The sequence below is a fragment of the Caretta caretta genome, chromosome 5 (assembly GCF_965140235.1).
Source record: "Caretta caretta isolate rCarCar2 chromosome 5, rCarCar1.hap1, whole genome shotgun sequence".
Classification (NCBI taxonomy): Eukaryota; Metazoa; Chordata; order Testudines; family Cheloniidae; genus Caretta; species Caretta caretta.
In genome coordinates this window covers 110,936,959-110,960,614 of record NC_134210.1, presented here as the reverse complement: position 1 = coordinate 110,960,614, position 23,656 = coordinate 110,936,959, and the positions used below count along the sequence as shown (strand labels likewise).

Sequence of the window (23,656 nt, the reverse complement as noted above, 5' to 3'; positions counted from 1 at the left end):
TAGGTTGTAGATCCTTAATAATGCGTTGGAGGGGTTTTAGTTGGGGGCTGAAGGTGACCGCTAGTGGCGTTCTGTTATTTTCTTTGTTAGGCCTGTCCTGTAGTAGGTAACTTCTGGGAACTCTTCTGGCTCTATCAATCTGTTTCTTTACTTCTGCAGGTGGGTATTGTAGTTGTAAGAAAGCTTGACAAAGATCTTGTAGGTGTTTGTCTCTGTCTGAGGGGTTGGAGCAAATGCGGTTGTATCGCAGAGCTTGGCTGTAGACGATGGATCGTGTGGTGTGGTCAGGGTGAAAGCTGGAGGCATGCAGGTAGGAATAGCGGTCAGTAGGTTTCCGGTATAGGGTGGTGTTTATGTGGCCATTGTTTATTAGCACTGTAGTGTCCAGGAAGTGGATCTCTTGTGTGGACTGGACCAGGCTGAGGTTGGTGGTGGGATGGAAATTGTTGAAATCATGGTGGAATTCCTCAAGGGCTTCTTTTCCATGGGTCCAGATGATGAAGATGTCATCAATATAGCGCAAGTAGAGTAGGGGCTTTAGGGGACGAGAGCTGAGGAAGCGTTGTTCTAAATCAGCCATAAAAATGTTGGCATACTGTGGGGCCATGCGGGTACCCATAGCAGTGCCGCTGATCTGAAGGTATACATTGTCCCCAAATGTGAAATAGTTATGGGTAAGGACAAAGTCACAAAGTTCAGCCACCAGGTTAGCCGTGACATTATCGGGGATAGTGTTCTTGATGGCTTGTAGTCCATCTTTGTGTGGAATGTTGGTGTAGAGGGCTTCTACATCCATAGTAGCCAGGATGGTGTTATGAGGAAGATCACCGATGGATTGAAGTTTCCTCAGGAAGTCAGTGGTGTCTCGAAGGTAGCTGGGAGTGCTGGTAGCGTAGGGCCTGAGGAGGGAGTCTACATAGCCAGACAATCCTGCTGTCAGGGTGCCAATGCCTGAGATGATGGGGCACCCAGGATTTCCAGGTTTATGGATCTTGGGTAGTAGATAGAATATCCCAGGTCGGGGTTCCAGGGGTGTGTCTGTGCGGATTTGATCTTGTGCTTTTTCAGGGAGTTTCTTGAGCAAATGCTGTAGTTGCTTTTGGTAACTCTCAGTGGGATCATAGGGTAATGGCTTGTAGAAACTCGTGTTGGAGAGCTGCCGAGCAGCCTCTTGTTCATATTCCGACCTATTCATGATGACAACAGCACCTCCTTTGTCAGCCTTTTTGATTATGATGTCAGAGTTGTTTCTGAGGCTGTGGATGGCATTGCGTTCCGCATGGCTGAGGTTATGGGGCAAGTGATGCTGCTTTTCCACAATTTCAGCCCGTGCATGTCGGCGGAAGCACTCTATGTAGAAGTCCAGTCTGCTGTTTCGACCTTCAGGAGGAGTCCATCTAGAATCCCTCTTTCTGTAGTGTTGGTAGGGAGACCTCTGTGGATTAGTATGTTGTTCAGAGGTATTTTGGAAATATTCCTTGAGTCGGAGACGTCGAAAATAGGATTCTAGGTCACCACAGAACTGTATCATGTTCGTGGGGGTGGAGGGGCAGAAGGAGAGGCCCCGAGATAGAACAGCTGCTTCTGCTGGGCTGAGAGTATAGTTGGATAGGTTAACAATATTGCTAGGTGGGTTGAGGGAACCATTGCTGTGGCCCCTTGTAGCATGTAGTAGTTTAGAAAGTTTAGTGTCCTTTTTCTTTTGTAGAGAAGCAAAGTGTGCGTTGTAAATGGCTTGTCTAGTTTTAGTAAAATCCAGCCACGAGGAAGTTTGTGTGGAAGGTTGGTTTTTTATGAGAGTATCCATTTTTTTTGAAATATTTTGGAAATTCATCTATTTGTTTCAGTCAAAAAAAACCAACTCAAAAAGAAACCAAAGCTGTTTAGTTTCAACATTTATAAATGGAATGTTTCAATTTGAAATGTCTTTTCATTTCAAATTTTACTTCAATCTTTTTTTTTAAAGGGGGGGTTAAAAAACCAAAAAAGGTAACAAACCATTTAGTTCTGGGTTTAACAAACTGTTGTATTTGACCCCAAACTATTTTTTTCTTTTTCGTTTTGCTGTAAAAATGTTTGTTTTGGGTTCTGTCCAGACATCAGTTATTCGCACAGCTCTAGATTGGACCTCCCCTCCTCCAACCTATTCACTAATCATTCCCAGGCCATTGTATACTATGGACGTTGTGGGTGAGATACAATTATGACATATCCTTACTTCTTTTTTCCCCAGTGCTCCCAGGTGGAAAAAACATGGTAATAAATATGGGGAAGTGGCAAGTGAAAATATTACAGTTTTTCCAGTTTGAGTCTTCCTCTTTCAGAAAAAAAAAATTGGGCTGGCCATGAAACCAGCTCTCTCTCTCAGATCTGGCAAATTTTCTGTGCCCCATCAGCTTTGCATTGCTTCCCAGTGCAAAAACAACCACAAATGGTGCTTACACTGGTGCTGGGAGTGCAGGGAACCTGCTGAGCCAATGACCTTCCTGGGACACTTTTAGGTGAAATAGATAATTACTAGAAATTCTTTATTTCAATTTGATCCAGCTTTAAAGCAAATCTAGGAAGCCACTCAGTGCCTTTTTCTTTTCATTCTTCAGCAAAGAGTCAGCTAGACTTCTCATGCACCGATCACCAGTAGGGACAGCTCTGAATGCATGACCAGCTTTGGAAATTCTCATGCGGCTGAAAATATGTTGAAGAAGCTGCATGAAAAGATCACTGAGTGACTTACCCCTTGTTCTGTCTTGCCAAGGTTTATGGTCTCTAATAAAGGGGAAAATGTGGTTGTGTGCGTGATGTGATTATTTACCTGTGTATTTATTTACATGAGTATTATTTACATGAGTGATCATGTCCAATAAAAGATATTACCTCACCCACCTTGTCTTCATAATTATTTATTTTTATTTGTAACATGCAACCCATTGCCTAAGCCTCTGGTTACCTTTTATATCAATAAAATATAAGTAAAGGGAGACGCGGAGGAACGAACCATATGATTAAAAATGTGCAGTTTTCCCATGTGTCATATTTGCAATGACACTGCCCTAATTTGATTTCCGTAGATTTCCACGCAAAGGGGAAGCACTGGTATCCACACAAAGCCAGGATACCCTGGGTATGGAATCCTCCCTCACTCTGGAGGCAGGACACGGGGCACTTGAGCAGACATGCTGTGGATTGCTGTAGTGCTGCATAGCCTCCTGCCCTCAACCACATGGAGTGTGTGGCCAGTGAATCCTCTTATATCATAGACCCACTGACTGAAGTGTTACCACCTTTAGTCTAAACTAAACTCCCTTGTGTATTCCTTCAGACAAAGTCAACACAGAGCTCAGTCCTGCAGTGCGCCAAGGGTCAGTGAGTCTCCCTGCACTGTGTTTCCACTTTCTGGCCTGCCTGCACAGCAAAATTGTTGCCATTCCACTGCGTTTTAGGCCTTCTGCTGTCATGAAGGAACCAGGAAAATTTGGCCCTAGCATAGGAAACAGTCTACCCATCAAAATGTAAGCTCTGCAGTCACTTGAGCTGTTGCTTCATAGCTTCTCACCCCTTTCAAGAACTAACAAATCAGCTTTCCTTGAATCAGCTCAGCTCAGAGGTGTTGGAATTCTCTCTCTCCTTTATATGTCGTTACAAAGCACTGAAACCCATATCTTCAAGCACAAAGCAAGACATGTCAACATCATAAGCACCATTTTTCTCCAGAAGAGGTATCATCACCAGGTGCTGCAGAAGAGGAACTGCAAAGGGGCACATTGAGAAAGAGAGCATTTGAGATATTCCAGAACATCAATAAATACAAAGGTTGGAGGGCAGGGTCCTGGCCCATGACTAGTTCTCCTAGGAGCTATCATAATACAAATAATTAATAGTAAAACGTACAAATTCATACACACACACACACACACACACACACGTGTAATGTAATTTTTGCCATGCATTGAATGCTATGGTAGAGTAACCCTGCTCGTCCACTTTCTCTCCTGTAAAGAAGAAGCAGAAATGTACCTCGATTCTAATTAATTTGCCTGTACCATGATAGATGCTCAGTTATTTACACCAATCTGCACAGCCAGCTTTCAAAAGGGAACTTCGGAAGTAACTGGAGAATTCTCACTGACATTTCCAGTGTCTTGTTCAAACATAACAGAGAAAGATTCTGCCATTTCCATTGCCCAATTTGAGTCTTTCTTTGATTGGGAGTTCTTTTTTGATTGGCTGTCTTTGGGTCTTGTTTTGCTCTCCATAGCTGTATTTTGTAATATTGTATGTACCGATTTGTTCAGTTCACAGGTGTGAGCACAGCAGAGCCAATGTTGCTCAGCCTCTGAGTGGCATTTATTCCACTTCAGCAGACAGTCCCATCTTCGTCATTGGGGCTTTCAGCTTTTGTTTGCCGAAAACGATGGAAAAGTCAACTCTCTTTTGTGTCTGAGCGTGGAGTTTTTAGCACTGTTTTGCATTGCAGAGAAGTTCTGGAAATCCCACCTGCATCTAATGTGCTGTAATGTGATGTACTAATGTAATACAGTTCTGTTTGCTTTTTCTCAATCCGTTGCCTGCCTGTTGCATTATTACTGGAATGATTCCAAAAATCATAATAAAAAAAAGCCTGTTTAGAAAATGATTATCCAAATATCCGAGCTGTTCTTTGAGTAACAAATCCATATTGAGCACAGATATCATTTGCAGTAATAATGTCTGGAAGAAAAGAAAAATGAAAAATGTCAGTCAAAGTAAACAGATTCCATAATATAACCCCCACGAGGCCTCACTACGGTGTGTAATATATTCAGTTGCTCACACTTATCCCTTATTTTCAAAGCCATAAACTGGGGGGGGCGGATTTGTCAGAGTTTCAACAATGTAATTGTTGAGCTGTAAATTTTCCTGCTGGCAAGGTCCTGAGCTTTCCAATAATCACAGGCAGGGATTCAAGGTATAACTCACACACAATGGATGGTTTATAGGGGATATGTGGAGATATAGGAAGAAACATATGGTGCCCACAAACTGTGTGGCCACAAAAGTTTGGAAGTGACCCGGAACTCCGCCTGGCACCATACATAGTTTAAAATGTATGACACATAAACACTTTAATTATGTTGCACACAGAAGGTGACACTATCCTTTGTGGTTGTGTGTGATTCCATGAGGAAGTACTGCATGTTTAGGATCCATAAACCACTCAGATATTCTAGCATTTTGAGCAAGAAGATGCATGCCCACTTAAATCCATGGGGAAGGGGTTTGGCTCAGTGTTCATTTTACAACAGAACCTAAGTACAGTCAAGGGAATTACCAATATTTCTGTTAATATGGGCCCTAGCCCCTACTGGGGCTAAACTTCTTTTGACCACACACAGCTCATAGCCAGAGAGCAAGCTGCAGTGACTTTTTCTTATTTGGATGCTTACTGAGCTGAGTATGTAAGATATGTGATGGGGCTCAAAGTGTTTATAGAAAATGCTTCACAGACAATATCCACACTGAAACACTTGAGATCTGATACTGATGTATACAATCTAGTCTGGTCAGGGAGCAGGAGGAGAGAGTTTCTATTCATTTCTCCCTAGATTCAGGTACCAAAGACCTTTAGACAGCTCCCCTCCCGCTGGTTGTACTTAATTTTTCTGTCTCGCATCAGAGACTTAAGCATTTGCTAGCACTTGGGGGAGAGAATGCAAAGACTGAAGACTCTGGAGCATAGTCTACTACTTGATATCCTATTTCTCACATAATTACTCTATTTATTGCTTGAAGAATAGCATATAATGCATTTCTATATGACCGGTGCAACTTGTACTCCTCTGAAGTGCATTGTAAGTAACCTCCCTCACCGGTTCACCCTTCTGAATACAAAGTGTGTTGCAATAATTATAATCTTCTGCTTCCCCACCACAGCCTAGGAGTGCAAGAGCCATGTCCATCCTGCCAGGATTTCTCCATTACACACACTGTACAGTTCCTTCTTTCCCAGCAGGTAACAAGAATAATCCTTCCTCCATGCCTTTCCACCAACTGCCTGACAAGAAGGGCCCCATAATTCACTCGTTCACAGCACCAAATGCAGCTGATGGTGCTGTGATGGGGTTTATCTATGCACTTCCAAGGGCCACCTGCTGTATGTGTCAGTGCAATGGGACATCACGCCAGCTGCTTTACCTTCACACCCCTTCTTTCTAGTCGCTTCAGCTCATTGGAGTTTGAAGCAACATAGTGGGCAGCAGCTCATCTGGAACATCCCGATGAGTTCCCCCTAATACCTTTCCCTTTTTCTAAAAAGTATAGTTGGGTTGGTGGGGGGAGGGAAGGGAAAGGGAAGCTTCCAGAATTTAAGATATTATAAGCCGGTCCAACATCTTCCCCTCCAAAATCTGAGATGGAAGGAGCAGCAAAGCAGCCACAGTCCACAAAGAGGGAGCGCAAAGGTGGCTTTTTCCCATGGGATTTTGGGCTGCTCCAAGGGCCAAAACCAACCTCAAATAAAACAAAATAGCCAGGGGCTATTCTATTTTATGACAGCCTCCTTCAGTGTTGCTACAGTCCGCAGCAGCCCAGAATCTCCATATTTCCAAACAGGGTGGGCCCTCCTATCTCCAGCACACACACACGCCCCAGGGTAGGGCTTGCAGGGAACCAGTAGAGAACTGTCCACAGGGGCTCAATTTAATGGCTGCCCTAGAGCAGTGTTTCTCAAGCTATCTGATGTGGGGGACCGGCAATTTTTTTTTCCAAAGTGCGCGCAGACTGGCAGCCGATGGCTTGCGGACCAGCACTGGTCCAAGGACCACCACTTTGAGTAGCACTGCCCTAGAGACATTCTCCCCCAGCCTTTTGCAGGCTGTTCTCAGCTCCTAGATGCAGGCTGGATGGAGTACTGGGCCAGAGCTCGGGTGGAATCCCTTTGTGAGTTGGTAATTTGATGGGCTTTTGTTTGTTTGTTTGTTTATTTTAAAATCAGCTTTCAAACTTCTTCTAAAATGACTGAAACTGGTGCATATTTCCAATGTACACTGCCCTGGGCACCAGAGAGGAAATGGCTATAAATGCATGCTGTTTCTTTTCCCTATTGAAACCATGAAGAAAGAATTGCCTCATCTCCATCTTCCTTGAATACTCTCAAAGATCAAGAGGCTGATAGACTAACATATTATAAATTCCACTGTTGCACCATTCTTTGACCAGTGAATCTGCCCCTGGTTTGCCTCCAGCTTTATCCAATAATAAATCAGTTTGCCTTGGTCACACACACTCGCATTGCGCATCTCCCCCAGAACACACACACTCCCTACCAACAAGCACTAACTCCACACGTGAGGCTCTAATTTATTTATTCGTCTGGCCCGGCTGGACTTGAAATGATCATTTTTCATCTGGAATCTAATCCTGCACTCACTAGTGTCAATGGTGACACTCCAACAGACTTCAGTGGGTGCAGAGTCAAACCTTGGATGCCCACTAGACACTGGAAAGATGAGTCATGTGGGTGGGGAGGACAGTCCCTCCCCCCAGACAATTTGGAGTGGAGCAAATTTTCCCGGGTGGGCTATGTGACATAAGAACTGCCTTATCAACCCACAGAGACTCGATATCGAGGTGCATACACTGGGCTTGTATTGTAAGAATAGTCACATAGCACTTGTGAAGTTGTTAAAGGCGTGTTACAGCCTGCACCAGACTCAATATAAAACCTGGGATTATTTTTGGAGGTAATGGTCTCTTCTTCAATTCTTCCAAAATTCTGGCCTGAAATCTGGAGGGAATGTGCCCAGAACATTCAATAGGACTTTTATAAAAACTTATTTTACTGGGTTTTAAATAAGTAACTGGCAGATATAGACGTCACAGTATGCAGTACCAGATACACAAACCACACTTAAGTGATAGCTGAGGACTTAAATCCAACTTCTTTGGCACACACTGCAGCATTACTAGAAACTCTAGATCAGTGGGCGTTGGGGAGGGGGGGGGGGGCAGGAGAGGAAAGAAGAAGACAATCTACCAGTGTCTAACAGCTGTGTAGGCCCTTGTTCTCCTTGGTCTTGTTCTCTGGTCAGATGTGAGCTCAGATATGTAGGTCTAAATTCTGCTCTCAGTTAAAACCTGAAGTAATTCCACCTAAAGGATTGGAATTGTTTAGGATTTACAGTGGCCTAATTCAGAGCAGAATTTGGCTTCCAGCATATAACAAGTAGGAAGTTAGTGTTTGCTTATTCTAAATAAAAGTATGGGGGATAAAAGTGATTATTTTCTTTTCATCTTCAATTTTGGTTAAATAGTTTTCCTTTTAATCAAAATGCTGCCTTGCATTCTTTCTACATTTTGTACAGCTGTAGCTTTCTTTCCGTTGGGATCTCTCCCCCTTTCCTTTCTCTCTCTCTCCATTCCCCTTGGCCCCAAATGCACTAAAATGTCCCACAATCTCCCATCATTCGAAGGTTAGAGGGGACTGGTTTACCAAGAATGCAGTTCATTTAGAGTGACACACTGGCAGCAGGCAGCTCCCAGGTTCTGGCCCTGCAAGCTGTTTCCATGGTTTAAAGAGAGGGGGTTTAAGTGGTGACCCATCAATAGGTTGTGTGCATGCAGCAATAATGGAGAATGCGATAAACTGTCACCAGAAGACAGTTTCAATTCCCCGAGTCTTAATGGTAGAATAACACAATAGGGTCAGACTAAAAAGGTTTCCTTATGAAAATTTTATCAGCAACTTTGGTAAATTGCTGTGGGAAAGGTGCTTTGCTCTCAGGCAGACCTGGAACCTGTTTTTACAAGGTACAGCCTGCATGCATTGCATCACCCCCACAAGATATTAAGGGCACTCAAATTGAATTAACACCAAATCAGGCCGGTGCACTTAACAATACAAATGCACTTAAGGGATGCCTCAGAATGATTTGTGACTAAAGAAAGTAAAGAAGAAATCGGCCTTCAAGACCACAGGGGTGGTGTTGTGTGTCATATACAGGAAAAGCCATAAGTAGAACTTAGAATACCGGAAAACCATGAACTTCAGGGGCTCTCAAATACCTTAGACCCAGCCGTAAAGTAGATGGTCTCTTTTGTGGTATGTAGAAACAATTGATAAATAAATTACAGCCAATTTTCTTAGTGGCACAGTCTCCATTACCTCTGACAGCAGTGTAACTGCTTTGCTAAAATGATAAGAAGCGAATAATGGCATATCAGGTAGCAGCCAAGGAAATTCTTTGAGAGTTGCCTAATCTCTTCACGAAAGCAGTGACACAAAGATCCTTTGCAAAAATGAATGAGATGAGATGTGACAGTTGATAAAGAATGCCATGCAGGCTGCTGCTATAGCAGCCAAATTATAATCCTAGTAATCATGGGGTAGTACTGCTGAGTTTACCCATCTCTATTTTTCACACACATACACACAAAACAAAATGACAAACTTCTTTTTTACAATCTGTCTTCTGGTCACACTACATTTCATCAAGTTCTCCCTCACTCTCCGACTCTCTGGACCATATCTGGCTCTGAGTTAGGGTCCAATCCTGCAAAGTTCAGAGTGCTCTCAATTTCCACCATGGCCAATGGGAGTTCATAATATTCCACACCTCCTAGGAACCACTTAGTGTTACTCAGTGGACCAAGCCTTATTGCTGGTATAACTCCCTTTTGGTCAATATCCATCTGGTGAAAACCCGTAGAATGGAATAATTTCATCCCGGCTATGGAATTCTCTAGGTTGGTTTAAAACACTACAGGAAAGTTCTTGTTCTCTATAACATGTATAGGCCTTTTCTGAAGTGTAGCATTGCACCAATTCACTTCAAGCAGAATTTGGTCGTCTTCTTCACTGAAGGAAAGGATTTCAGTCACCTAAGAAGACTGGAACTGACAGTGAAAATGTGAAAAACCTAATGTGAAAAACTCTGGATAAAAATTAAAATCACTGGAAGATTTGCCTGTCTGTCAGACAATACCTAACATGTCTGCTTTTGTTGTTTGTACAGGAAGTAGCTGACTCAGCAGGATCTTCCCATCCAGAATATGTGATCTTCCTTCAACTGGGAGATGGCCCAACATTAACAGAGTTAAAGGAATCGTGTGTAAAGTCACAGGGTTGCTGTGGAAAACTGGGACAAGGTTTTGTTTTATATTTTAAACAGAACATGACAGGATGTTCTGAAACAATGAGGGGCCTTTATGGGCTGTGCTGTGACTCTGTTGAGCAACACATGTGACAGAATTTACTGTTAAAAATAAAACAAAAACTTTGTGAAGAGCTAGCAGTTTGAAAGTGTGGCTGAATGTTTAGGAATAAGCTCACAGACTGCAGAGCATGCACCCACTTCCACAGTGCAGTTCTGCAAACACCTACAACAGCAGAGTTTCAATGAGAAACATAGGCTAGGCTCTTATTTTCATCTCTGCAATAGGGGACAGGAGAGAACGAAATCACAGCAATCCAGGGGAAAAGGAGCAAGCAGCTGCCTGTAGGAGAATGGCAGCCAGGCCAGATCAGAACAGACAGACACTCACCGTAACTGCCACCAGCTTGTCTGCATAATCTATACACAATCCACTTGTGATGTGGCCAAAGAGGGCATGGTGAGGATGATGGGGAAGGAGTCAGAGAAGAAGCATTTTCCAAACAATAGTCTCCATCTTATGTGGCCCCAAAAAACATGTACTAAAGAGACTCATGAATAATGATCAGAACAGAATTAACTTTCCCTCACAGTCTATGAGACCCATTCAAGGGCTAAGTGGCAAAGGAAGCATAATAACTTCTCTCAAGCATTACCCTGCTGTGGCAGCAATGGAAAGGGAGGGTTCATCTATGCATCTGGCAAGGGATCAACAAAGCTAATGCAGGGTTTTCCATGGATTCTGGTCTTTTTCCTGTAGAAGGGGAACACACAATCCTGTTGCAGAGAGGGGATATATCTCCACCTGGGTGGCATCAAGAGAAAAGCGAATTAGTTCAGATAAAATAAGAATCACACTGAACCACCACCTCCCAGTACTCTGTGGAAAAGAATCTAAGGTATGAAAAAGTTTAGTGAACCACAGCTTCCAATCAGTACTTCATACCCACCCTGCAAAGTCTTGTAGTGAGGAGAGAAGACAGCCAAGCAGCCAGCTCCTCTTCCACGCTGGATATAGTGCTCCTCATCCCTAGTATTCATACATCTTCAGGGAGCAGCCAACCAGCCCAGTTTTTCTTACTTATGGAACTGCAAAGGAGCTTGAGGCTGTTGATTTGGATCCTCTGCTTATGCAAGTATTAAATGATGGTTTCAGGAGTCCAGTAAAGGAAGCTCATAATACCCAGTTCGACCAAGCACGTGACACACGCTCAGCACCCCAATGCATCTTTAATGCAGATTGCAGCTAACTTGTATTATTTACTCAGACCTTATTCAGGCAAGCTCCTATTGACTTAAATCAGAGGTTACCTGAGTAAAAACTAAGTGAGGAATTCTGCCCAAAGCTTGATTTGATTCTCTTAAACTAACGTTGCTATTACCAGTCATTGACTTTGTGTCTAAACAATTGTTTTTTAACTCCGCACTGGGCCATTAGGCTATGTATGTAGTTAGAGTCCAACAAATTCATCACCCAGGATCTATTTTAAAACACATAACAAAGGAGGAGGATGTAGTCTGTGATTTTTTTTATTCTATTTTATTTTCCCTAAAAGTTGGAGAGTTTGATTAGTGTCCTTAACCAAGTGGACAGAAACTTCAGTTGCTAGGTGCCATTTCACTTCCGATGACTCTTAAAATGAATTTACTGTCTATCCTGTGGAAATGTAAGGATTCCCTTCACAGTCAGCTCTGCCTTCTGGTCTAACTTGAGTAGGATGATGTAAAGTTCTATTCCCTGCCATCACTGGACTGGACCTGTATGTCCTTACAGCTCTTCAGTTGTTCTGCCATACGTTAACTCACTCACATATTCTTACTCACTCTCTGCTAAACATGTTCTCATTTCCTTACATCCACACATTCTGTCACACACATAAGATACACTTGGTAGTCTTTTTCTCACTCTCTCTGTCTCATATATAAATAGGGCAGATGAATATGGCATCTCTCTCTCATTAGTATTCATTTGACTGGCAAGTTTCCTTTGGTCAGTACTATAATTTTGCCTAGAACTTTCCTTTCATCAAGTAATAAATTCAGCCTTTGCTCCCCACCAATGTGTAGATTGGCATGGGGAGAAGGATTGTTATCTCCATTTTGCAGGGCATGGTTAGGGTGGGTGAGGGATTGACTTTCTTCACATTACATCCATATGGTGGCCAGCAATCAGGTCAAGACCAGTGCCCATGTGAAGCTCCATTGACCTTAAGGTACAGGTATTGAGTCCACTGGGATTTCTTAAGGGAGCAGTGATGTGCATTAGTCAATCTAATTGCAACACATATGACCTACATGTGTTCACATGAGCCAGGTTCCCACCATTCCAGAAGAAAAAGTATGTCCCTCCTCTCTCTTCATGTTAGCACAGATGACATTTCAGAGGGCATGCGTCAGTAAAGGACAGTGGGAAGCCTTTTGATTTTGGAAGTTTCTAATTTTTTTTACCAAAAAGGTGATGGCTTATTAGAAGGCGGCAGTTGCTTAGATATGATGTATAGACTTGAGCATGCTAAACTGTGGAAAGGTTTGTCCACTAAAAAGAAAAAAGAAGTACTAAAAAGGAGGGAACAGATAAAATAATCACTATACAAAACAGAGTTTCAATGGATGCATCATAGCTAAAGCTGCATTTTTGTCACAGCTGTTACGGGAGTTGTGGAATTTATGTTTTTCAGAAAACTATCCATGACTGCTCACACTTGGGGACTTTTTGCATGTGGGTGGGTGGATGTGATACTAAACAGTTGAATCCGTTTCAGAGAAAACATTTAGTGCTGTCAAGTTAAATCCAGGTCTGCAATGGAATATGACAAAAAGCAGGAGCTCAGTAATAACACTACAGTGACACCAAGTCCCCGTATAGTGACCTCTCAGTGAGACCTCCAGTAGTAATGAGATTTCTCCCTCTCCCAAGGAAAATAAAAGTTTTGTTTTTTTTTTTAATTTGGAGCATTAGGGTGGGTTCAAAGGTTAGCTATGGCATGGCAACCATGATGATCAACCCTGCCTATGTTGTTTATTTTATTTATTCATTGTCCTATGTAGCACTGAAAACAAAAATTTCTAGTGTGAGTCTAATTCTAGTTGTTTGCACCAAGTTAGTTACCTGCAGTTTAAAAACAACAAAACAAAGAACTCAGCCCCATTTGACTTTATTTAATGGACTCTCGCTCTCTCTCTCTCCGATGTTTCTGCTGTACCTCATTGTTTTAGTCTCTAGACATCAGCTTATTTCCAGGATTTTTTCCATTTTTAACATGGCCATGCATGAGTTCGTTGACTGTGTAGGCAGTCTTATAATTAGTGAAAAGGGATGTAAATGTTTCTACAATGTACATTACTGGGAACTAATGGTTGTTTCCACCTTACTATAAGGGCATGTCTACACTTACTGGGGATTGATGCTGCAGCGATCGATTCACCAGGGATTGATTTAGTGGGTCTAGTGAAGGCCCACTAAATCAACTGCAGATCTCTCTCCTGGGGACTCCAGTACTCCATCAGAATGAGAAGCGTAAGGTAAGTTGATGGGAGAGTGTCTCCCGTTGACCAAGCATGGTGTAGACACCGCAATAAGTCGACTAAGCTAAGTTGACTCCAGCTATGTTATTCATGTAGCTGGAGTTGCATAACTTAGGTCGACTTACCCAAGTAATGTAGACACCGCCTAAGTTTCTTCACCCTAACTTCTCTGAAAAATGAAGTTGCATTCTGTCTCAGCTCCTTTATGAAAGTGCAAGGGAGGCTGCAAATTCTTATTAATACCATAAATATCATATTCCGACCCCACCTTTAGCAGATAATGGTGCAATGGTCACTCTCCTTTATCATTTTACCTACATCCTCGCATGACATATCCTCAGTTCAACCAATATACTAGGGCAAAGCTCCAATTCAAGTCACAGGAAAACTTTAGCTCCCAGATTATATGACATACTGATTCTACTTGCATTCAGCAGCAAAGGAAACTTCTCCTTCAACCTGTTTGTGATCAGCCCCAAATGGAACAATAAGGTCAAAACTCTGCTCCGTAACTCTCCTATCCTTCAGTGGAGTTACATTGGGAGGTAATTTACCCCAATATCTAAGGAGTCAATGTCTTCAAGAATTCAACAATAATGAACCAATTCAGGATTTGAATCTGGTGGTGACCCAGTGAAAGTCGTGAGGGATTCAGAATTGCTTTGATCTCTGAACAGTTAATACATCCACAATCCAAAAATTCTAATTTGATTGATTCTGTCAGCTTTTCTAATTTGTATGAGTCACAGCAATACCTACAGATCCCTCTTCCTGAGCACAGTCCCATGAATGTCTCTTATTAAAAATAAATGCCCTTTTAAATTGAGTTTTTCCCTTTAAAAATTCTTACATGCATTCTAGCTGACAATATGAAGTGCTTGCATATCTTCATAACATTGCCAGATATGGCCCCTCTATAGCTGCTCATGACTAACAACAAACATTTCAACAGATGTGATATCATCACACTACCCTTAACCCAAAGCAGTGTTTTGGAACACCCAGAACTGATTTTATTGGTGTACCTGCTTTGGTTGCTGAACCAAAAGCCTAACATTCCAAGTCCAAGCTGTTCTGACCTCCCCACCTCAGAGGATCCACCCACAATTCCCATTACTTCACATTATCTTAGGTTTATTCCTTCCCCATATGGCGTCTCTGCTGCATTGCAAGGAATGGTAAAGGACTCCCCTTGCTTCTGGAACACTGCTTGCACATAGGTTGTCCAAACCCTTGAGCGCAAGAAAATATCAGCCCCTATTCTCACTTTGTTGCAGACACCCCACCTTGATCAACTGTAATGCATCTTTTGTAGTCCTAAAGCGATGATCCTGCCATCACACCCTGGAATTGAGACCCCAGGAACATATGGGTTTCTTGCCCTCAGCCTCACGAATGTAAATATTCTGTGGTTGAATGGGAGGTCTTTGCATAAAAGTGTGGCAGATTCTTCTCAGCAGATCCTTTACTGTTCACAGAAACCAGGGGGGATGAAACTATAGAACCATAGAAACCCTGATGGCTCTGCTATGTACTACCATTTCTCTCTCAGAATAAAACTGCTGCAACGATCACAGAAAATGAACTTTTTGGCTAATCACCTATATGGGATAGGAGGGTTCTCATCTATTTTGTATGTGCTTTGTAAAACAATTTTTTTTGTTTTACAAGGCACATACATTGCGATGCTAGACTGCAAGTCCAACCAATATTTCTGAGATATCCCCAATCGCTAAGACAATTTCCCATTCCCACGCTGCAGTCATTACTTGTGAGACATTGGCATGTTGTAAAACCCTGTTCAAGCCCACAAAATATCACCACATTCCAAAACAGCATTACAATATGCTGAAGTTGAAACGTAGCCATCATCAACTAAGCACTGGAACACACTACCTGGGGAGGTTACAGGATCCCCATCACTGGGAGTTTTAAAAACAGGTTTGACAAAAATCTGTTAGGGATGGTCGAGGTCACAGGTTCTCAAACTGTGGTCCGTGGACCAGCAGTGGTCTACAAGCTCCATTCAGGTGGTCCGCAGATAGTTCCCTCTAAGGTGCACACCTGGGCGGCCGCACACGAGCAAATGAAGGGCCACCTACCTAATTAATGGACCCTGGAAAAGACAAACATATAAGGTGAGGTGGTGGCCTTGGGGGCAATAGGGGTAGGAGAGAGGGGAAAGTGGGGTGAGAAGAGGAGGTGGGAGGAATTTGGGATGTGAAGGGCTGCAGCGGCCAGGGAAAGAGGTGACTTTCCCCAGGTCCAGGGCTGCGGCTGCCGGGGAGAGATGGCCCTCCTTCCCAGCCCAGTTCAGTGGTTGCCGGGGTGGGGGAGACCCCCTCCTCCTTCCCAGCCTCAGCTTAGGGGCTGCTGCGATGAGGGAGAGATCCCCCTCCATCTCAGCCCCAGCTCGGGGCTGCCGTGGTGGGAGAGAGAGAGCACATCCATCGTATTAGAAAGGTAAGACTACTGATATTAAAATATGAGTGGTGTGCTTTTATTTGCAGAACAAAAAAACGTTAATTATTATTATGGGGTTTTTTTATATAGTGCTTTTATCCAAAGTACTTTACAATAGTTAGCTAACAGTACAAACAACATTTGGAAAGATCATTAAGTGGTCCACTGAGACCCTCAGCAATTTTCAAGTGGTCCACGAAAAAAAAAAGCTTGAGAACCAGAGGTCTAGGTATGCTTAATCCTGCCTCTGTGCAGAGGTTCCTTCCAGCCTTACATTCCCATTATATTGTACCATGGAGTGGTAACATGTACAACACACAAAACTAAGACAGTGTAACTATCACCACAATGGGACAACTGAAGAGTTTGTCCAATCAGACAAACCTATAGAAGGGAAAACTATGCAATACCCACAACAAATTCAAGGTGATTGCCCGACCATTTATTTTGAGATGGGTGGCAATTGAGATATGGGACTTCAGTGTAGGAGACTATATAACATTTCTCATCCTGCTTCATTCTCAGTTTAACCTTGCAGGAACATTACTGTTCAACACTTTCCTGAATTGGGGCCTGCATAGGTACAACTCAGCTGAAGTCACCCATTTATAGTAGGCCTGAATGTGACCCATACTGTATTATGTTTGAAGTATATTGTCCACACCTATTCAAGACAGAACTTAAGATCATGCTTAGCTTTAAACCTATGCTGAAAGGAAAGCATGTGCATAGAGATGCTCTCCTGAACCGTGGCATTTCACCAGGCATGAATTCAGCCAATTGTTCAAAGATAAAGTTCTTCTAATTGTTAAAGCAGAGCTGCTGGTGCTAGATGCACACTGGTGTGCTGTCTCCAGGATTGGCTCCCCAAATATCACTTTTCAGCAAGTCGGTTACCAAGCCAGCCAAGTAGCATCATACCAACACGATGAAAGCTGCTCGCCAAGCAGACTTGCAGAATGCAGCGGTGAACAAAACGTGTGCTGCTTTGACAAAATATCACTGAAACTGTTATTCAGGGAGTCACAAGGCTCCTAGTCAGGAGATTATATGTCCCTAATGCTACAGGAAGTATCACTTGCAGAGAATTTCTTCCATAGCATGCTCAGAATGCCAAAAAATAGTACTAATTATCTGCACAAATTCAATCTCCATATTTCATTCTGTTTTTTATTCTTCTGTGGTTTTTCACCATAGTCAGTTTTGTCATGTTATTAAAAAGAACCCCTAAGTATATGACCTTAGATTAAAAAACAACAATCCAGCACCCACCATTTGGAAAAGGTAACCAAATCCCTCACACTGACAGATTGTAAACTGGGGAATGGAAGGCTATTGTTTTTTCTTCAGTCATTTTGCCAAGTTAAAGAGGAAGTGTGAGATTAGAACAAAATGTTTAAATAAAAAATGAACCCTTGAATGGTAGTTGGTTAAGTCACTCCTTTTTGCTTTGCTAAAGAAGCACAGGAATTCTTAGGCCCCTCTGTGTTTGCACCCGATACACCATTGTAATAATATTTGTACAAAATATGTCTTGTGAGGTATTGTTTGAAAACTAATAACGTGCCAGTCAATAATATCATGATGAAATGTGTATAGGAACATTATATGTAAAGTTATGAACATAAACTGAAATTATGACCCACGTGTTTACCAGACAAGTCTGGAGAGGGGGGTAAACCTGTTTCTCAAAGACAAAGGACATGCTAGCCAGGTGTCATCAAAGTTGATTGGCAATCACCAGTCAAGTGGCCATTTTTTGGCAACAAGAAGGGCAGAAACAGTTGGCCTGCATTTTAACACACGACAACATGGAACCTCTTTCACCATGAGACTCCATGTCTCCATCCTCACAGTGTAAAGGAACTTTATCTAGGGGTAACCCTCAGGAAAATGCATTTTGAAGAGTGACTGGACTATAAAAGTGAGGGGCAAAAACACTCGAGGGATTTGCTCTCTCTTTCTTTCACCAAAAAAGGAACCAGCCTTTGATTTTGAGCGGGAGGGAGGTGGGGTATCCAGACCTGAGAATTTGGTCAGCAATGTTGCTGGGAACATGTGGTAAGGATTTGACCTTGAACCAAGTCTAGTTTGTTACGTTTTAGCTACAAGACAGCATTTTTTCTTTATTTGTCTTGTAACCACTTCTGACTTTAATACATTCTACTTGTGCTCATTTAAAATCTCTTTGTAGTCAAATAAACTTGTTTTATTGTTTTTAATAGAAACTAATCCAGTGTTGTGTTTAAACTGAACTGTTTGGTAACTCCAGTTAAAGTAGCAAACTGTTGTGTATTGACCACTGACAGGGGTAAGGGTCCTCTAATATCTAGACTGTCCAAGAGAGGGCTGGACGGTGCAGAACACATGTTTTGGGGGGAAATTTGGGATTGGGAGTGTGTTGGGGACACCCTGCAAGTAGTAACCACAGCTGCTGCGAGCCAGAGTGTGGCTCGTGTGATGCTGACATGCGGCTGGGATCAGAGGTGCTGGATCAGGGCTGTAGCTACACACAGACACTCAGGATGTGACCTGCCTGCTATTTGGCTGTTTGGGAATGTCCCAGGTTGAGAGCTACAACAGCAAAGCACTGTGAGGCACCTAAGGTTGCAGGGCAAGTGGTGACATAAGCCCTCACTGGTCTGGACTGCACCCCGGAATGTGATACACACCTCTAAGGAATGCAGCCGTTAAAGCCTCATCATGAAATTCAACTAAACAAGGATACTGTTATAAAAGAAATCAATGCACAATTTGAGTACCGTATGTGCTACCAACGGAGGGAAAGGGAATACAAACTAAGGCCTCATTTCTGGAAATAATGTAAGCATTTGTTTAAGCCCATCCCTACTCAAGAAAGCACTTAAGAATGTACCTAAATTTAATCACATGCATAAGCCGTATTGACTTCAATAGGACTTAAGCTCGTGCTTAAGCCCCTTTCCAGAATAGCCATGCTTTCCTGACAGGGCCGGCCATTGGGTGAACTTGTATTTTGGAGCCCTTTCTTTGAGTTTAAGTATAGATACACAGTACTGTCACACAACTTGAGTTTACTGGAGAAGCTTTTAAGTTACGGTAGGGACTTTGTGCACCTTCAGCAGAGACCGCTGCAAATGACACAGGCAGCCCTACATTCAGTGCTGGCTCCCTGAAGCACCCAAGCCTCTGGCATCAGCAGCAAGAACTCAAGGCTGGCGACCGCGAGATGCGCCGGGGGGTGGCTGCGCTGCAAGGCACAAACTGAAGCCCAGCGTAGCACGCACAAGACATGGGGTCAGAAGGTAGTAGAAAAATGGTGAGGGGAAAATAGAAAAATATTTTCAAAATACTGAAGATATGTTTGTTTGATGGGTTTGGAAAAGGAACATTTATTCCAAAATGTTCATGAAAATGTTTATAGAAAGCTTTCATTTTTAATTTTTTTGGTTGGTTGATTAGATGGGTTTTTGCTTCCCCCCCTTTTTCTCTCTCCTTTTTCCCCTCATTTTGCAACTTAAAGGGGGAGAGGGAGAAGGAAAAGGAGAAAAAAGGAGGAGTTAAAAAAAGGAAAATCAATAAGCCAGAAACCGAAAAAAGCTACATTTTTTGCCTTTTCTAATTTCATTTTTATTTTTAACACACAGTTTTACTGAAAATTTCTGATTTCAAAAACAGGACAATTTTTCCTCTGAAAAAAAATTTTTCATCCAAAAAATCCAAGGAGTTCTACACAGCAGCACTTACCTCTCATCCTCACAATGCACAGCTAGATTCCTATGCATGACAGAACCCTTCACAGCATTAATATGAACAAACCAAAACTGTAGATGGGTCCAAATATATACACCACGGGCTTTATGGACAAAACTTTCAAACATGGATACCTATAGTTAAGCTGATTTTCAGATGTCCTGAGCACTCACAGCTTTCAGCAAAGTCAATAGGAGCTGCCAGCAACTCTGAAAATTAGGATCCTTTTATTTAAGATGCTGAAATTGGGACTTAGGAACCTAACTTTAGGCAACTAATTTTGCAAATGTGGACCAGCACCAGGAACCCATGCCAAGATAGGCATGGGATAGGCCCTTGTTTGGGCTACAAGATTGTCCTCCCTTGTGGTCTCCTGGGGGTTTCCAGTTCTGACTCTGGCTGAAGCCAGGCTATGTGGATGCACAAACATTTTTTACAGAAACAAAGCATAGAATAAATAATAGCTTGAGCACAGTTTGGTGCACATTAGGGCCAAGGATCAGGTTGTTTGTTTTTTTTCTTGAAGTTGGCTTTATAGTCATTAGTAATAATTAAGTACAGATTTGTCAGATGTAACTGCTGTCATTAGCTACCACATCTATATGCTTGGTGCAAAGTTATCCAAAAGAATCTACATCACCTATGCAACGCTACTTTGTGTATATATATATAGCAAGTTTCAATCAAGAACCTAAACGTGCTTTGCAAGCATTAATTAAGCATCATAATACTCCTGTGAATCAGGCAAGTATTTGTTTCACAAGTAAACTGGGGAAAAGAGGTTAACTGACCCATTCAAGGTCACACAACAAGTGACATAGCCAAAAGTAGAGCCCAGAGTCCTGCTTTCCTCAGTGGATGGATACCAAGTTCACACTGCATTTAACTGTACAGGATGCAGAGTGTGGTAAATTCCTCAGCACATACATCAGGGACATATTATGGTAATATTACTCTTCCTCATAAAGAAGTCTCACCTAATTTGACAGTACCTGAAAAGCAATCCAAGGTGTCTCTTAACTGGGTGCTGGTAACGTATTTGGATCCAGAAGACTGCTTTTACATCTGAAACTTGGAAAGAGGTATATCCTCAGGGTACCCGTAAGAAATTCACACCTGTGACTAATCTAACTAGATTCTGGATTTCCCCAGTGTCCCATACAGATACAGCTGAAAGAGCAGCTATGTAGCTGTGAATAGCTTGATTTCTAAAATAGACAATTTGGGAACACCCGTTTCAGGTAATTTAGCATGTCACTATAAGTAATGCTAATTCATCCAGGCTATACTATTACTGTTTTTTTTTAAACTCAGGACTTGTGTACAGTAGGGTTTTTAGCCATTGATGTAATTTAGTGATGCAAATCCTAGTGTAGACATGCCGCAGATTCAAACAGTGACTTGCAGCAGGGCCTTATACTGCACTGGTGCAGTTTATCCAGCATCTAGAACCCTAATGTAGACAAGGGCACAGTGCTCCAAAACTCCTTTTACATTTTACAAATAAAAGTGAAGGGAAGGGTGCAGCTTGTTAATGGTCCTGGCCTGATACTGCACATTCAATAAGATTAAATCCCTTGTCTGTCAGCTCTAAATGCTGGACTCTGTTCTATAACTCAAAGTAGCATCTGTCCACCAGATTTTTTGACTTATTACCACACCACTGCTAAAAGTGAAAAGTGAGTATGTAAAGGAAGCCCTGTGTTTTGAATGTTTATTTATGTCTTGTTGCCAGATTGGCTTCATGTTATTCCCATGAAAAAATGCAAATCATTGCCACATGATTTAAAGTCTCCTGATACAGTAATTTCTATAGATCAAACGTGACAAGCAATAAAAGGATGCAATGTCCCAGTCTATGGTAAGAGATCTTCAAAAATCATTGAGCTAGTGACTTCACAGAGTCCTCTGGCTTGGCAGTAACTCAGCACTAGCAGTGTTGGGATGTTACAGAGGCCTCAGCCTTGACATCAGCATAAACCAGAGGTGTTGGGCCAGTAACCTCACAGAGGCTTCCACTTCGCAGAAAACTAGTGGAGCTGAGCAAGAGATCTCACAGAAGCCTGTGCCTAGAAGCCAGCAAGATAAAGGTGCTGAGTCAGTAACTTCATAAAGCTCTCGGCCTTGACACCAGACCAGCACACTAGAGCTGCTGAGTCTGTTGAAAATTAGCTCAGCAGTTTTAGCTTACTGAGCTTGTATGGTGGTCCAGACTTCTGAGAGGTCTCTGACTGAACATCTCAGGACTTCTTGGGGGTAAAATAAGAGACATGCCTCTCTGAGGTTAGTGGCTCAGCTTGTTCTATGTTTAAATCCGTCTTATTATGTATTTTCCTTCAGCATGGTAATGTACTATCTCTCATATCAAGATGGATCTGGGAAATTGTTGCTCCAGAAATCCCTAACTGGATTATCATTTCTGTGCAGGTGCTACCAATGTTAGAAAACTTACTATATTCTCTAGATCTTCCTAGCATAAAAGATAACACTCAAAGAAAGAAGAATTAAGTAATTTTCATTTACTAGTGGTTGCTAGAGTATTAGGAGCTTTTCATTGGAACAACCCCCTCCCAAAGTTGGAGGAATGGTTCAAAAAATGTGGAAGGTCATTGCTATGGAAAAATTAACACACCAAGTACATTTCAAAATGGACAGAAGACAAATAGATACTTGGATATTTGGTTACTATTCATATAGTACTCACATCAAATGCACTGGTACACAAAAAACAAATAAAAATCCTTTTCTTAGTAGTTTAATTGCTCTCCTGTGATTTTGTTAATGAGCAAAGACAGAATTGTTTTTAAATAAAGCCCAGAAACAACTAGGTCTGGTTGATGCAAAGATGTTCATTCTCCACGTCCAATAGCTAACCACTTGTCTACATCTTTGCATAAAGTTTCTCTCAAACCAAAAGTAATATGTTCATTTTTGTAAGTGTTAATATTGCATTTTTGACACCTGCATGGTAATGATTTGGAAAATGGCTTATATTTCTCAAGTAACACTTGTTGCTTATAAAAGGAAGTGACCAGGTGCAGTAGCCATTTCCCCCAATTTCAGCTTGTCCCAATCCTTATGCACAGAGGTACTTTTCTGCACCATTTCAATTTAGCAAAACGTAATTTATAGATGGGCGTAAAGCCTCACAAACTACTGTGAGCTGTGTTAACATTTTGTAGTAACTTGCAAGTGCCTGAACGGTTTTATGTTTCTTTTGACTTATTTAAAAGATTATACACCACACACACACACACACACAAATAACAAACACATCTTGAATTGAGATCTGTATATGCCAAGTTTCAGTCCAAAATGAATTTACAGCCAAATTAAAAAGCCTTAGAAATTGGAGCTTATAATGGAAATTAGGACAGTGGAACGTGTAATAGCAGCATGCAACTGTATAAAATGGGTAACATTTGGAGAGATATAGTAGTATTTCTGCAACCCCTGACTGGTACATTTAACACCAGTTTTGCTGTGAAAAATGGATTCACTGAACAGCAGTTCACAATTTCTGCCAGCGGTATTAATATCAATGACTCTTGTAAAACCAATAGCATAAGTCTTGCTTTTAGCACTGGAACACATGTTTAATTAATCAGGCCTGCCATCCTCATTTGCCCTTCGCTGGGTTTCACTGATGATTACCCAGTGGAAAATTCAGCCCCTTAATGCAAACAATATCCTACTTAACACTTTCTTTCCACAGATTGGCTTTGGGGGGTAGCTGTATCATTGTCAATGAATTAGGCCTGAATGCCATTGTTGTTCTCCAGGCATTGTTCCAAAATTTAACCCTTTAT

At 42.0% G+C, this 23,656-nt stretch overlaps 1 protein-coding gene across 2 annotated transcripts in view; it reads right to left on the bottom strand.

Moving 5' to 3' along the window:
* Window positions 1-2,884: 2,884 nt before the first annotated feature.
* CCDC171 (coiled-coil domain containing 171) overlaps window positions 2,885-23,656 on the bottom strand; it is a 262,059-nt gene continuing 241,287 nt past the window's right edge. The window contains exons 27-28 of one of the 2 annotated variants that reach the window (XR_012668627.1): window positions 10,784-10,932; window positions 4,620-4,707 (exon numbers count right to left, since the gene is read on the bottom strand). Coding sequence is in view for 1 of the 2 variants with exons in the window: in XM_075128799.1 (XP_074984900.1) it covers window positions 4,501-4,707 (207 nt within the window). In the remaining variant the exon portion in view is untranslated. Of the gene's footprint in view, window positions 4,708-10,783; window positions 10,933-23,656 lie in introns of both variants that reach the window. The other variant, XM_075128799.1, reaches the window with a different exon arrangement.